Genomic DNA, 14,623 nt, shown 5'->3' with positions numbered 1-14,623 from the left:
AAGCACTCTCTACGCTTAGCGTCAGGAACTGGAGTCTGAGAACAAGAAGCTGAAGCACGACCTGGCTGAGATGAGAAAAAGCCTTCTGGGTGGCGCGGCATCGAGCGCCGGCGCACCGGGCTCTCCGCCCTACAAGGTACTCCTGGATCAACTCAACTCCTCCTGTGAAGAGCTGGAGGTGCGCAAGGAGGAGGTGCTGATCCTGCGCTCGCAGCTGGTCAGCCAAAAGGAAGCCCAGCAGCACAAGGTACACTTGATGCTCAGTCGATTCATATACGTTGCGCATGCTCACCCATGTCAGCTGTTTGTCTGTTCACATTCTCGGCCGCTTCATGAGCTCTAGCTATGCAAGACGAATGACAAGACAGTCATTATAATGATTTATCAATTTTTTCAAGAATAATGTGTTCACATAATTCATAAATATACATTTAATACAGTGAATATGTCAATTATATTTCTATAGAAAATACATAGAAAAATCAATAACTTGTATGTTTTGGCTGAAGTGTCGCTTGTGTCTTGACATCACTATTTGTGTTGCCAATATAATATTTAATATGCTCCTCATGTCCGTGTCGGTCCTCATGAGCTCTCATGTGTTGTGAATGTTTTTGGTTGCACCCTCAGTGTCTAACGCTCCTGTCTCTACCTTCTCTCCTCCATCCACGCTTTCTCACAGGATGAGAAGGTATTGTCAAACCGCCGCTTGTCTTGCATGAATGTCACTTTGAGGCACAACCATAGCACAGCACTCTGCACTAAAGTATTTGATTTGTTTTTGCTTTGATTAGTAAATTATACATTGACTTTATTTAGATGCGTGTCTTCTGTGAATGTGTAATAAGTCAAATTTTGGCTTAGATTAATAATAACTGAATGTAGTTATTATTTTTTTCTTTGCTTTATTAATATGTATATCCATCCATCCATCCATTAGTTTTGATAAGTGACTTGGATAATGGATGGATGGATATCTTTTCCCCTGCAGTGTCTGTTATTACCTTAACATTTGATACCTTGTACACTGACAGACAGTCAAAAGTTTAGAAACGGTTTTGCATCTTTTAATATCTGTGACAATGTTCCTTCTCGCTTGCCTGTTATAGGAGACCATGACAGAAGTGGCCGTCCACGTGGAGGACATTTCCAAACTGAAGGACGCTGATGAACTCAAACAAGCCTACATCGGCCTCAAAGACACAAACCGGTACCCCGTTTTTTTCCTCCCCTCTTCTTTCAGCGTTGGATTCCCCCAACCCCCATACCATTCGTTCAGTCGCTGTTGACTAAACGGCAACTTATCCCGTGCAGATATCCCAGTTTTGCGTGTAAGCGGCTAGAAGTCAGACATCTGCTAAGTAGGCTCAGGTAACAGATGAGGTGGTCGAGGCCCCGTGGTCGGCGAGCATGCATGGCCACGCGGAAAGCCTGACTCGTACTCACTGATTCCGCACCATGAAGGCAGTTCTTTTTCTTCTTCTCCATCTCTTGTGTGGCCATCCTTAACAGCATGTCCGAATAGACTTTACTGAGGTTGCTGTTTTCCAGCAGCCCAATAGCTTTATCAAGCAGTTTCTGAAGGCAGTGACACATCTGGACATTGAAGTGACGTCCTCATACAAACTTTGCAGTAGGTTGAGCGCTGTGGGAGTCATCAGCTTCAATATCATGGAATTTTTTTGTTTGCATGAAACCTTCCTTGATAAAAGGCTAATCATAACATTTATAGAAATGCAGTCACTGGCAACGACATGAAGTCACCTGCATTATCTAATCAAAATCAATTCAAGTGTTGTATTAAAAAAACATTTTGTATTGTAATAAGCTCGGTTAGCAAAGAAGAAAACTAAGCAGAATTAATATCATCATAGGCAGTATTTTTTAAACCGATTTTGAATCGTACCTCATTCGATTGTGCAGGTGTTCCTAATGTTGTGTCTGCAGAGCGATTTCAACCAGCATGTTGTCCCCTCTAACTTGTGCCATCCTCCATACGTCACTCTGTTTGTGATAACCATATTTTTACACAATGGGCCAGTGTGTAAAATATGTAAAAGTGTATGCATCCCTCATTTATTTATTTATTTTAATTTTTTGTCGATTGTGACCTTTTTTACTCACACTCACTCCAACTAACTCCAACCAACAATTCCAAAACAAACAAACTGCGTCAGGTTTATGTTCGTACTGAAATATGCTTTGTATAATAACACTTTTTTTTTTCTCGAATAAGCTCCTCACCTGACATTAGCTCCTCCTCTTTCTTCCTCAAAAAAATAAGTTGGATTTTTAATAATAAAAGAATACATACAATATTAAATGAAACAATAATAATAGTAAAAGGAAAAAAACAATGCAGTATTAAATGTGATTAAGAAATACACATTCAAAAGAGTAAACAGATCCAATATGAACAAAAAAGTTATTAAAACAACAAATATTTGCAAATATGTTTATATATTTTGAATTTATTACCAGCATATATTTTTTGGTACCATACTGTAAAATGTTGTTTTACATCCATTTATCGTTCGTCGTAGAATTTTTGATTATTTTTTTTTAATTCCTTATATCACACATACATATACATTGAGACTGCTCCAAAACTGTATTTTCAAAATACATTGAACTTGTAATGACAAATTATATCCTATAAATTAGTAAGATAAACACATTTTATTATTTTCACATTTATTTATTTTTTATTATTTGTTCATGTTTTTAAACGATAATAAATCATTTTATAAAAATGCATTGTGCTCTCCATGATCTCCTCTGATAAATTCCTCTGCAATTAAGTGAACTGAACCGACCAAATAACAGAGCACAGCATTGGACGTGATTGTTTGCCTATAAAAGGAAGTTAATGTAGCGTAGTCGCGCCAGTAAATCATAATGGCAACACCTCTTAACCTCACCCTCCCTGCATGTTTTCATTCGTTCATTGTGCTTTTCATGTTCCCTTTTTTTTTTGTTCCTTTTGTGTTGTGTGTCGGTCAGATCGACTGCTCCAGACTTCCAAAAGCTGAATGAGGACGGGGAGCTGTGGCTGGTTAATGAGGGCTTAAAGGAGACCGTCAGGTGTAACTGTGTAACCTTTCTGCATTCCACCAAACCTTCAGGGATAGTGTAGCGACCACTCGCCGTCACCCTTTCAAATCTTCTTCGCATTTGCTACCTTTCCTGTTACGGATAGTGTTAGTGTTTCAGTTTGAAATATTTTACGTTGGTTGTGTGTTTTGAGGACACCACAGAGCACACATGCTCATTCTAACTTTGACAACGCCATGTTCTTGCTCAGTGAGTGTTTGTATTGCATTAAGGGATATTTTCTATGAACCTCTGAATGAAAGCCAAGCGTCCGGAGAACACTAAAATCAGCTATGCGTTGTAGCAGCTTGAGAATAAAAAAAAAACTTTTATATATGATTTTTGGTGATCAAAAGTAAGTTAAGCTTACATCGACTGCAAGCAATATGAATCCAATTCAATTGTTTTCTGCTGTCTTCAACTTTAAAGATTTAATGTATGAGATTATTGTCTTAGTTCATCTACTTTTTTGTGTGCGTGCGTTTATATGTATGTATCCGCGTATTGGGAATGCGTCTGTGTGTGTGTCTGTGTTGTTAGAGTATTTGATACTGATTTGGTCCGATAGTGGACTTAACTACTCAATAAGAAGGAAGTTAACGTGTAATTTTTAAAAACTAGTGCTTAGTATCAGGTGATGACAAAGAAAGTCCCATCTTGCGCTTGTTTTCTTGTCTCGTCACACTTGGAGTCTAATTTTTCTATCCCCACACCTCCATCCTCCCTCACATGTTCCTCCCTATCTCCCGCTCGGCACTCCTGCGTCTCTTCTCCGCCACCTTCCTGCTCGCCAGGCTGCTGGAGCACCAGCTGCAGACGCAGCGGCGGAGTTACGACAGCGAGGTGGAATCTCTGCGCGGCGAGCTGCAGAACGTCAAGGAGGAGAACAACCGGCAGCAACAACTCCTGGCACAGAACCTCCAGCTGCCCCCGGAGGCCCGCATCGAAGCCAGTCTGCAGCATGAGATCACCCGGCTCACCAATGAGAACCTGGTATGCAGTACTCTCTGCTGTCGAGTCAATTTCATTTTCAGGCTGCCGAATGACTGCGAAGGTTATCTCAAGACTCTTGAACCATTGAGCAGGTCAAGAACGACACGACTTATATAACATATGTATACAGCACAAGAAAAACCTAAAACTGAACCGCACATGAGGAAGGACTTTGCCCTCTAAGGTAGAAATGTTGAACAGAACCCAGACAAGACTAGAGAGCGAGATGAAACGGGGTAGCAGGACGACAGCAACAATGATTCGGTGTGTTGCTGACAGCTGCCGAAAGGCAGATAAATGTCAAGGTGCAATTGCGCCGTCGCTGGTTGCACTCCCACCATCCAAAATAAGAAGATATTTACTCATAAAACCTTTCCTTTTTAAGGAAGATGATCAGATGACATTTTCTTTCCATTTATTTTTTCTTCAAAGGAGTAAAAAAAACATGAATCTATGCGCATTTCTAATATTTTTTTCAAATCACTTAATATGATTATTCTTATCATGTTTTATGAACCTCAGACTGAGAGCCATGCATCAGGATTTATTCATTTTTTTATGATTTGAGCATCAGTCAACACAAAAGAAAAGGCTCCTTTCACAGCATAAATATAAAAACAATTACAAAATTTAAATTGTACATAACCGATAATAGAAATAACAGCCTTAAGCTTTATAATAACATAAATTAATTCTCCTTCTGCTTTTATAATTGATGAATATTTTACAGTCTCAATAGGACATAATCAACAAAAAGAAATCCATGCAAAAAAAAGACTATGAATTCTATTCAAAAAGTAAATAAATGCGCATACTGCTGATTAAATGTTCAAAGAAATACCCGTTAAACCTGATAATGTGACAAAATTTATTTATTTATTTATTGGTGTCGTTCAGCCTGCTTGAGTTAAAATCGGCTCCCGAAAGAGCATTGCTCTCACACGCTGGTGTGACGTGTGGATGGTGTCACCTGACAGGAGCTGGTGGCCGACGACCCCACAGCATCCCGAGAGGCGCGAGTCATCATTTTACGCCGGATGGTTGTATGTACAGACTGCGTGTGTGTTTGCGTGTTCTGCACGAGGATTTCAGCTAACAGCTGTTTTGTTTCCAGATGCTGACTTCAGCTAACTCTTTTTACCGCACTTGCTCTAATTCACTGCTATGCGCCGTTGTATTCTTCTCTTTTAACTGCCGACAAGTCCTGCTAAAAAATGTTTTTTTCCTTTCCCACTCAGCTCAGCTGCTCTCGTTTTGATTTGAGAGCGAACTACTTCCTGCTTTGTCGTTGCTTGTTTGTCTCTACAGTTTGGATTCTGCTCTCTCTGAATTTATGATTGGGACATGAAGACTTTTTAGCAACTTTTTAACTGCGGTTGCATTTTGAGATATGCAATGCATGTTTTCTTTAATTGGCATTACTGATTATGAGGGGGTGCTTCGAACAATTCAGCGGGCCGTAGCTTCCGAACCCCTGCTCCTACTGAGGATTGACCTCAAATTTTTATATTTGTGTTTTGCTTTCACTATCAACAAAAACAGCAAGTTTCATTGAAATGCAAAAACCTGCTCGGTTCAACCAACTAGTTGATTTGGCATTGAATGACCTTTAAAAGCAAATCCTCAATGACAGTGCTACCTTTTGACCAATAGAGGGTGACAGTGAGAAGCTGTTTCAAGGTGAAGGCCTTTCTGGTTTGCCCTCACATCCTTTGTGTCTGCTTCTCAGGATCTCATGGAGCAGTTGGAGAAGCAGGACCGAACCATCCGCAAGCTCAAGAAGCAGCTGAAGGTTTACTCGAAGAGGATCGGAGAGATGGGAGGTAAGGATGCATCATTGACTCATCATTGTTGCATCACTGAAAACGTCCAAATTGACATTTTTCCACATTTGGACGTTGCAACAGAGGTGGGAAAGCAACTGTGGGTAAGGGAATTGATGCAAGGTCCTGTATTGATTTTTAAAAGTCTCTCGCACAGTTTGGCCAGTAAAAATAAAAAATAAAAATTCCTGTTGCTATTGTTTAAGTGGCACCAACATAAAATGAAGCCACCCATTAGTATTCCTCCTTGGCTGGGTTCGGAAATTTTTGTATTAAGGCTGCACAATTATCTAATTCAAATTGACCATGCAATGTAGTAGAATTCAATTTAAGTTTCAAAGGCTGTAAAAAACCCCGCCTTATTTCAGTCCATCGATAGGCTTTATTTTTTTTTCGTTGATAAATAATAAGTCAGATATTGTTGTTTGTAATGCAGATTAATCTATTACTTGTGTTTGTTTCAAAATACGCAAGAGGACCTTAAAGAGAATAATTACAATAAAATGGCAATTGGAACTTGTGTTCGTTGCAGCTGGTCAAGCGGAGGGTCAGACGTCGCCCGGGCAGATGGTGGACGAGCCCATCCGCCCGGTCAACATTCCTCGGCGGGAGAAAGACTTCCAGGGTATGCTGGAGTACAAGAAGGAGGACGAGCTGAAGCTGGTCAAGAATTTGATCCTCGGTAAGTTTATTAAAAGGAGGAGCTCAACTACCGCAAGCATCTTGGATGGGTAATTATTCGAGTCAGTTGGGTTCTTTCTTTCCACGTTTGTTAGAGGCACGGGAGTGGATTTTCTGCAGCATCGTGGCTTTGCTCGCAGATGTCAAAATTATGCGATCGTGGATTATTGAAGACTCTAAATTGTTTTTAGGTGTGAATGAGTGGGAATGCATGCATTTGTTTTGTTTTTATGCCGTAGTCTGCACTTCCAAGTTTTAAAATGATGAGGCGATTTTTTTTAATCAGATTTTGCTTTGACGTCTAGCTTTGTGCAAATCTACCTAATCGCACTTGTGTCTGCGTCCGCAGAGCTAAAGCCTCGCGGCGTGGCCGTCAACCTGATCCCTGGTCTGCCCGCCTACATCCTTTTCATGTGTCTGAGGCACGCTGACTATGTCAACGATGACCAGAAGGTCCGCACGCTGCTCACCTCCACCATCAACAGCATCAAGAAGATCCTCAAGGTTTGCGCCCGCACGCATGTGGTGGAGTGAGTGCTGAGAAGAGATGGATGATGTCAGTTCTGCGCTCATTTGGGCACATTGCGAGAACACATTTGATGGTGTTTCTTGGATTGGCTGGATCGGATGAATTGCATTTCCACGTATTTCACTGGGGAAAGTTGTTGGGAAGTCAATGCAAGTGATTTGACTTACAACAATGGTCATGGAACAAATTGAACTCGTAAGTCAAGGCAGCGTTGTTTTATGTCGTTTTAAGATAATGTCTTGTGTGTTTCCCCGCTCCCTGTCAGAAACGAGGAGATGACTTTGAGACGGTCTCCTTCTGGCTGGCCAACACCTGCCGCTTCCTGCACTGCCTCAAGCAGTACAGTGGAGATGAGGTAAAACTCTATCTCTCAAAGGCTTCCTGAAAAAAATACCAAACATAATAGATGAATAGTAGTCAAACATGCAAAAAGCAAATGAAAATCAAATGATTTTGTCGACCTGTCCGTTGTTGAATTTCACATGCATGCTGAGGTATGCAACACATATATATACGTACTAATGATTTTCTGCTTAAAATGAATGTCAAAGGGCTTCACACAAGCCTACAATGTACATAGAATTTTACAAATATTTCATTTTATTTCAAATCAATTATCCAATTATTTAAGTAAATAAATGAGTATAAAAATAATATGAAGTCATTGTTTTAATCACCCAGAATACAGAAAAATCAAAGCAACAATGCTTTTTTATTACTTATTTTGAAAATATATTCATGCTCATTTTAAAATTGTATTTAATCAGTTTTAAATAAATTCCAAAAAATATTTGTTACCTTGAATCCATTATTTCATCTATGAATTATTGTCTGACTCTTGCTAACGTAATCCATTATTTTGTATCATACGTTTTTTTTTTATCTTACACTATGTTGGCGTCAATGTGGACGGCCAATTATGAATTTCACTGCACAGGGAAAACACATTTCCCTCCTGTTTTTGCATACAAAAAGTACCGGTTTGAATCCTAAACCTTGCGTACGTAACTGCATGCTTAGCAAGGAAGGCAGGATGAAAGGAGCTTTTCACTCATTTTTCTCAAATGAATTTTCCGGCAGATCTTCATGAAGCACAACACTTCCCGGCAGAACGAGCACTGTCTGTCCAACTTTGACCTGACCGAGTACAGATCGGTGATCAGCGATCTGGCCATCCAGATATACCAGCAGCTCATTAAATGCATGGAGAACACACTTCAGCCCATGATAGGTATGCATACATCAACTAAGCGCCTAATTTGGGCCACAGTTGATCCATTTCTCAAATGAAGGAACATTTTTTTTTTCTTGTATTTTTAATCAAGTTGCAATATAATCATGTATGACTGATCACCAATATTTCCCCTTGAAGGCATATCCGCATGAGTGAAATGCCTGTTTTGTTTTTGTTTTTATGCGTCAGTGTCCGGCATGCTGGAGCACGAGACCATCCAGGGCGTGTCGGGCGTGAAGCCGACGGGCTTGCGCAAGCGGACGTCCAGCATCGCCGACGAAGGCACGTACACGCTGGACTCCATCCTGCGCCAGCTCAACGCCTTCCACTCCACCATGTGCCAGCACGGCACCGACCCCGAGCTCATCAAGCAGGTGGTCAAGCAGCAGTTCTACGTCATCGGCGCCGTTACCCTCAACAATCTGCTGCTGCGCAAGGACATGTGCTCCTGGAGCAAAGGCATGCAGATCAGGTAGGACGATGAGAGGCGAGCGTTCTACCATTAAATTGATGTTTTGTCTTTGATGTATTCGCGGCGAGGCAAGCGTCAAGCCCCTTTTGCACTAAAATGTGAGCTTCCACGCCAATGCTGTGGTGTTTAAATGCTGAGCGAGAAACAACTACTGAGATGTTTTTGTCCCTCATTTCATTTGTTTGATTCTGCTTTAACAGACAGCATCGAGCAGAATTTGCACGCAATGTAGAGATGACGTTGCTGACGTAAGCGCATTTCTTTCAGGTACAACGTGAGCCAGCTGGAGGAGTGGCTCCGTGACAAAGGTTTGATGAATTGCGGAGCCAAGGAGACTCTGGAGCCTCTCATCCAAGCCGCTCAGCTGCTGCAAGTCAAGAAGAAGACGGACGAGGACGCCGAAGCCATCTGCTCCATGTGCCTGGCACTCACCACGGCGCAGGTACGCAACCGGGCCAAGCTCTCATTTTCTCCACTTGTATTACTGCAACTCTTTCATCCCGTTTATCCATCCAAAATCACTCTTTGATTCAGAAAACGGCAGCTCAGCAGCTAAATCAATTAGACGACGGCACCACAATGTTAACATCACCCATTCTACGGCTTCCAGTTTGTTTTGGAATTGAGCCACTGACAACTAGAGTGGGGCAACTCCTTTTTTTATGGTTTTGCAGGAGAATGATTTCAACGTTTAATTGGTACAACAGGATTTCTGTCTTTGGAACTTGTCTTTTGGATACTTGTTTTTACAGAAATTATGGTTTTCCTCTGATTTGGGTATTTTGCCAAGTACAAACCAATTATAGTGTGAAAGTTGGCATCAACAGAGAGACTGTTTGAATATCTGTGATCCTGTCTTTTTTTTTTAATGCATGCTTTTTGATTCTGTCAATGCTCTTTGTCAACACATATTTACTTCTTCAGTTTCATTGGACTAAGCATTGTGTGTTTCCTTCAGATCGTAAAGGTCCTGAACCTCTACACTCCAGTCAACGAGTTTGAGGAGAGGGTGTCAGTTTCATTCATCCGAACCATACAGGTGATCAACAAAACATCCTTTTATGTTACAACTTCATTTAATTGCTTGTAATAAGGTGAAAAAGGGTCCACCCACATTTAAAATCACAGGGATGAGCTATTGGGTTCAAAAGTTGTGGTCAAAAGACGTCCTCCACGTACAAATTAGTAGGTTGTGTAGTAACATATATCGCCGGCAGAGGGGGCACTCCCTGTATGGTTGATGTTAGTATTTGGGTTTCAGCCAGTTGGAATTGTGTGTTTTGAAAAACGTGACGCCATAAAACGGCATATCATTAAGGCCTCCATGGAAATAGTTTAACACACACACACACACACACGCACACACCGGCATAAAAGGTGCAAATTCATGTGGGCGTAGTCAAACGTTTAGGTTGAGCCAGCCTCCGATTGCGCCCTGCAGTCAGCACTTACTCAATTCAGCAAATTCACCAATACCACTCAATATGAGGTCTGTATTTAGTTAGTATTTAGTTATGAATAACAGCAATTGCTTATTTTACATATTGAGCACAGTGGTGCGATTGTGGGAACGCTTCATCTCATCAGCTTTGCTCCTGCCCTTTTGTTTTATACCAATATGCATTTTTATTGTTTATTTTTAAATCTCCTTGTGTATGGTGGCTGTAATAAAATTTCTTCTCCTTGTTATGCAACTTAGTCTCCTCCAGAGAAATAACTAGCCCCCAGAAATTGGCACTTTCAGAAAAAAAAACGGCAACAGATAATTAATTGTAATTAGCTCACTTCTTATATGCAATTTTTCTCACATGGATATCAAAGCGTTGACTGCTGAACCCTTTCCACACTCGTCTACTAACCAAAACAGCACTCCCCATCCAATTCAATTGTCATGTGCACTAATCTTCTTTGCCTTCTCCAGACTCGTTTGCGGGACCGCTGCGAGAGTCCACAGCTGCTGATGGACACCAAGATGATCTACCCGATCACCTTCCCGTTCAACCCGTCCTCCCTCGCCCTGGAGACCATTCAGATCCCAGGCTCACTCAATCTGGCCTTCCTCACCCGCGTCTAAGCCCTGGGAGTGGATAGTTGCCATCTACTCTCTCACGCCACAAAACACATGGTGCATGCTCTGCGTGCTGTTTCTTTCACATCTATTGGACGACCGTTTCCCAAATTTTATTGAGCCGAGGCAAATATTTTAAGGAAAATCACACGGCATACCACCAGAAAAACACAGTGAACCCGGCGAGTAATTGACACCTACACAAAAAGTTTTGTAATTGCCTCAAGCACTTATTTTCACTTAGAATTGGATCTGTACCATTGACCACGTTGAGGCTTGGCAGCATGATGCCACCAGGTGGCGCCAAAGCAATATTTTCATATTAGGCAACGGGCAAGAGGCTCCCCCAAAAATATGCAAATATGCGTGGGTTCACTGCATACTGAAATAATGACGACGTGGTCTGCAAATTGACATGCTCATTGTGAAATGCAAAGGTGAATTGTACCTTCCGTTATCTCGGGAAGACCATTTCATTGTTCTGCCGGTCACTTATACTGTACATTGCTGTCAGATAGTTGAGCAGATATTCTTTGTATGTAGTAAATAAGTCATTTGTGAAGCAATTAAGTGAAATTGGATCAATTCCCCGCCGCCTGGTCTCTAATGTGCTGGGATTTAAGGTATGAAATGATGCCCGGTCGTTTAAGTAGTTCTTCTAGGTCTGGCGTTTAAATCACAAGCCAGCCCCACCTACTTGATCCTCCTCATGCTCAGTCCAGCCAAAACGGCCGACTGCACGTCGTCCGCACCGTGTTCTTAATGCACATATAGATGAATATATATACATAAGAATAATACGTGTATTTATTGCGTTCTCCTCCCGCTTTGCCAACGGGTGTTTAGTTTGGTTGGGCGCCAGGCTCGTAGTGTAGTCGTCATCCCGCTCATCGGATCACGTTTATGCAGCACAGGTTCGTCACTCGGCAGGCGACGCTATCGCTCTGCTATTATTTATTGATCTTTATTTTTCTTATCACTGAGCAGCATTGTGAGGTTGTTTTACAGTGCCTCAAACAGCTTCATGTAATCTCTCTCTGTCTCTCTGCCGTCACTGTTTTCAAATGTAGACCTTTTTTTTTTTTTTTACCAAAGAAACAGCTGGAGATGTCGGACATTTTTTTGTGTGTGTGTCATTGGCAGGACCTACATTAATAATTGTGCTTAGAGCGGATTCTAGATTGCACGGGCTGCAACGAGGCCAAAATGACCCTGCATCTTTGCAATATTTTGATTGACGTCTGAAAGAGACAAAGACGTTTGGTCCATTCCCCTGCTGCCTTTTGTTGTTTACCATCAGTGTTAACCTCCTCCTCCCTCCACCTGAACCTTATTAAGTCTCAAAACCTAAGGGACATTGATTGTTTTCAACTTAACTCTACGAGCGTCCTTTTTTTCCCCCCCTTATTTAAATGCACTTTTCCATCAAGCTGTACAGTTCCAGAAACGATTTTCAGTCAGCCAATCTAGTGGCAACGCTGAGTCTAGTTTTGCCCTTGTGGTACTCTGAAATTAGTATTGTGCTAAAAAAAAATCATATGGTACGTCTGATCTTCACCGCTTGTTACTTGACAGCTCCCTCGGTTGGCTCTTATTGCTTCCGTATGACCTCAATGCAAGTGGTCTGAAACATGGGTTGATTTTGTTTGATGCTCACTGGCATGTAAAGGCGTAATTTTTGCTTATTCCTGCTCACCAACTAAACAAACCAACACCAATGGATAAAATCTTATTGTCTTGCTTGGCAGAGGTCACCGGCGGCGAAACTTGTCTCAACCCAACTTTATTGCACGTTGTAAAGAGTTGAGGGAAACTCAGGAGATGTCGCTTTTCACTGCACGATACGCACTACTTGGGTGGAAGCACCACACTGGAGAAAGAAGTTGAATGAGGGGAAACTGGTCAAAACGCGAGAAAAAAAAAATTGTAAAATGCTGCGTGGAAGAAAAATCATATCATTACAACACAGACTTAAGTTAGAATGTTACTCTGTTCTCATATCATAGTTAAATCATAACGTTTCCAAAATAATGATTGATTCACAGTTGTTAAGGCCACACTGGGGGACAACAACAAAAAAGGGGTCAAATTTTACTCCTCTTCAAAACAATTCTTAAAATTCTGAGGAAAAAGAATAAAGTAATGCGATGGTGAAGACAATAAAAAAGTCGGAATGTTGCAAATATGACGCTGGATTTTTTTTTTCCATGGACAAAGATGGAATATTACACAAATAACTAAATAAAATAGGATTCCCACACAAAAGTTTTTGAACATCTCATCATTGAATATTAGTTTTGCTTACTATTATGAATTTGTTCCCATCAAGTCAACCTTTTTTTAATGTAAAATTACAACTGTTTTAGTAGCAGTAATATAGCGTGGCAAAAGACATGGATACAAAACAAATTAATTCTAATATTAATAAAAAAAATGGATAATATTAATCATGCGCAATTAAAACATATTTTTTAGCGTGAATGTTACCAATTCCAATTCCACAAAACAACACAAACCAGCATGTCATTAAATATTTAAAAAAAAAAAGTTTTTTCCGCTTTTCTGGTAAAATCTCACATTTTTTATTGTAAATTAGGTACGTCTGCTCTCATGATGTTTCACTGGTAATTTTACCAGCATAAATGAGGAGAAATTCAGATCAGTATTTTTTTGTTGTTGTTGTTGTTGATTCCACCCCCACACCCCCTTCTCGTGGCCAGAATAATGCTACAAGACAACTTTCAAGGAGAATTTAGTATGTGGGATTATTGTTTGGGCTGACAGATTGTTGAAATGCAAATGTGTAAAGAAATGAAATTTAGGATGTATTCATCCCCTGCTGAATGTTTGATGAAAAGTGTTAATAAAATGATTTTAGCATCTCATTAGTAGTGAACAAAGCCTTACATGTGACTTGGTCGGTCGTCGGCATGTTGGCATTGTTTTTGTCGTCAGTGAAATCAGTCTCTTTAAGTCGGAATACAACATCAACATCAGTAGATGTTTTTTGTTTTGTTTTGCTTATTATTATTTTTATTTCAGAGGAAGTCTGCGACGTCCGTTGTCGCCATTTTGCATCACTAATGAGACTGAAAGTGACGTCCGCTCTCTCGCCAATGCCATGCCGACCAATCATTATCATCTCTGACCCGACGTTTGGCAAACTGAACTGTTTGTAGTTTCTGGTAGCTGTGCTTTTGTGGATGTGTTCACCGTTAATATACTTGGAATAAATTGTCAAATGTGAAAAAGTACAAAAAAATAAATAAATAAAAGTGTTCAAGCGCTGATATGTGACCTGAATGACGTTTTGTTTCTTTCTTATCCTTTTGGGGAATGGTCTTGAGTTGCTAGCTTTAGCGCTAGCGACTGATGTATTAGTACAAGTACAACTTCTTCCAAAAGTATTGGAACGGCCGGGACAATTCCTTTGTTATTGTCATAGAAGTACTGAAGACTTTTGGTTTTCAGATCAAAGAGACAGAAGTTGAGAATTGAAGCTTTTATTAAGCATGTCAGGACAGGAACATGTGACGGAGGACTCGTGTCTTTCTCGTTGCTCAGGCGTTGCCTTTTAGATGGTTTGCTTAAACAATGGTGCTTGTTTTTGAAAACCATTTGGGCTGTGGAAAAGCCGCTTGCTCACCTCTTCAATCCCTGAGCTCCACTCTCGGTAGTGATAGAAATAAAGTCGATACTTGCCATTGGCCCGGCAGAATGGAAGTGGGAT

The 14,623-nt window shown here is 40.8% G+C and overlaps 1 protein-coding gene across 4 annotated transcripts in view; it reads left to right on the top strand.

The window, feature by feature from the left end:
- Positions 1 to 12,039, top strand: part of myo5aa (myosin VAa) — a 52,671-nt gene extending 40,632 nt beyond the window's left edge. For 2 of the 4 annotated variants that reach the window (XM_088295617.1, XM_088295616.1), the window contains exons 28-41: positions 20 to 247; positions 1,110 to 1,210; positions 3,004 to 3,084; positions 3,888 to 4,086; positions 5,064 to 5,129; positions 5,816 to 5,909; positions 6,442 to 6,591; positions 6,940 to 7,094; positions 7,385 to 7,474; positions 8,200 to 8,350; positions 8,543 to 8,825; positions 9,093 to 9,267; positions 9,784 to 9,864; positions 10,747 to 12,039. In XM_088295617.1, the coding sequence (XP_088151743.1) occupies positions 20 to 247; positions 1,110 to 1,210; positions 3,004 to 3,084; positions 3,888 to 4,086; positions 5,064 to 5,129; positions 5,816 to 5,909; positions 6,442 to 6,591; positions 6,940 to 7,094; positions 7,385 to 7,474; positions 8,200 to 8,350; positions 8,543 to 8,825; positions 9,093 to 9,267; positions 9,784 to 9,864; positions 10,747 to 10,899 (2,007 nt within the window). In that variant the 3' untranslated portion in view covers positions 10,900 to 12,039. The remainder of the gene's footprint in view (positions 1 to 19; positions 248 to 1,109; positions 1,211 to 3,003; positions 3,085 to 3,887; positions 4,087 to 5,063; positions 5,130 to 5,815; positions 5,910 to 6,441; positions 6,592 to 6,939; positions 7,095 to 7,384; positions 7,475 to 8,199; positions 8,351 to 8,542; positions 8,826 to 9,092; positions 9,268 to 9,783; positions 9,865 to 10,746) is intronic. The other 2 variants (XM_088295619.1, XM_088295618.1) reach the window with 2 other exon arrangements.
- The last annotated feature ends 2,584 nt before the right edge of the window (positions 12,040 to 14,623 follow it).

The sequence above is a fragment of the Idiotropiscis lumnitzeri genome, chromosome 5, assembly GCF_059441095.1.
Source record: "Idiotropiscis lumnitzeri isolate Australia: NSW breed Sydney's pygmy pipehorse chromosome 5, RoL_Ilum_1.0, whole genome shotgun sequence".
NCBI lineage: Eukaryota > Metazoa > Chordata > Actinopteri > Syngnathiformes > Syngnathidae > Idiotropiscis > Idiotropiscis lumnitzeri.
This window is presented reverse-complemented; position numbering and strand designations above follow the sequence as displayed.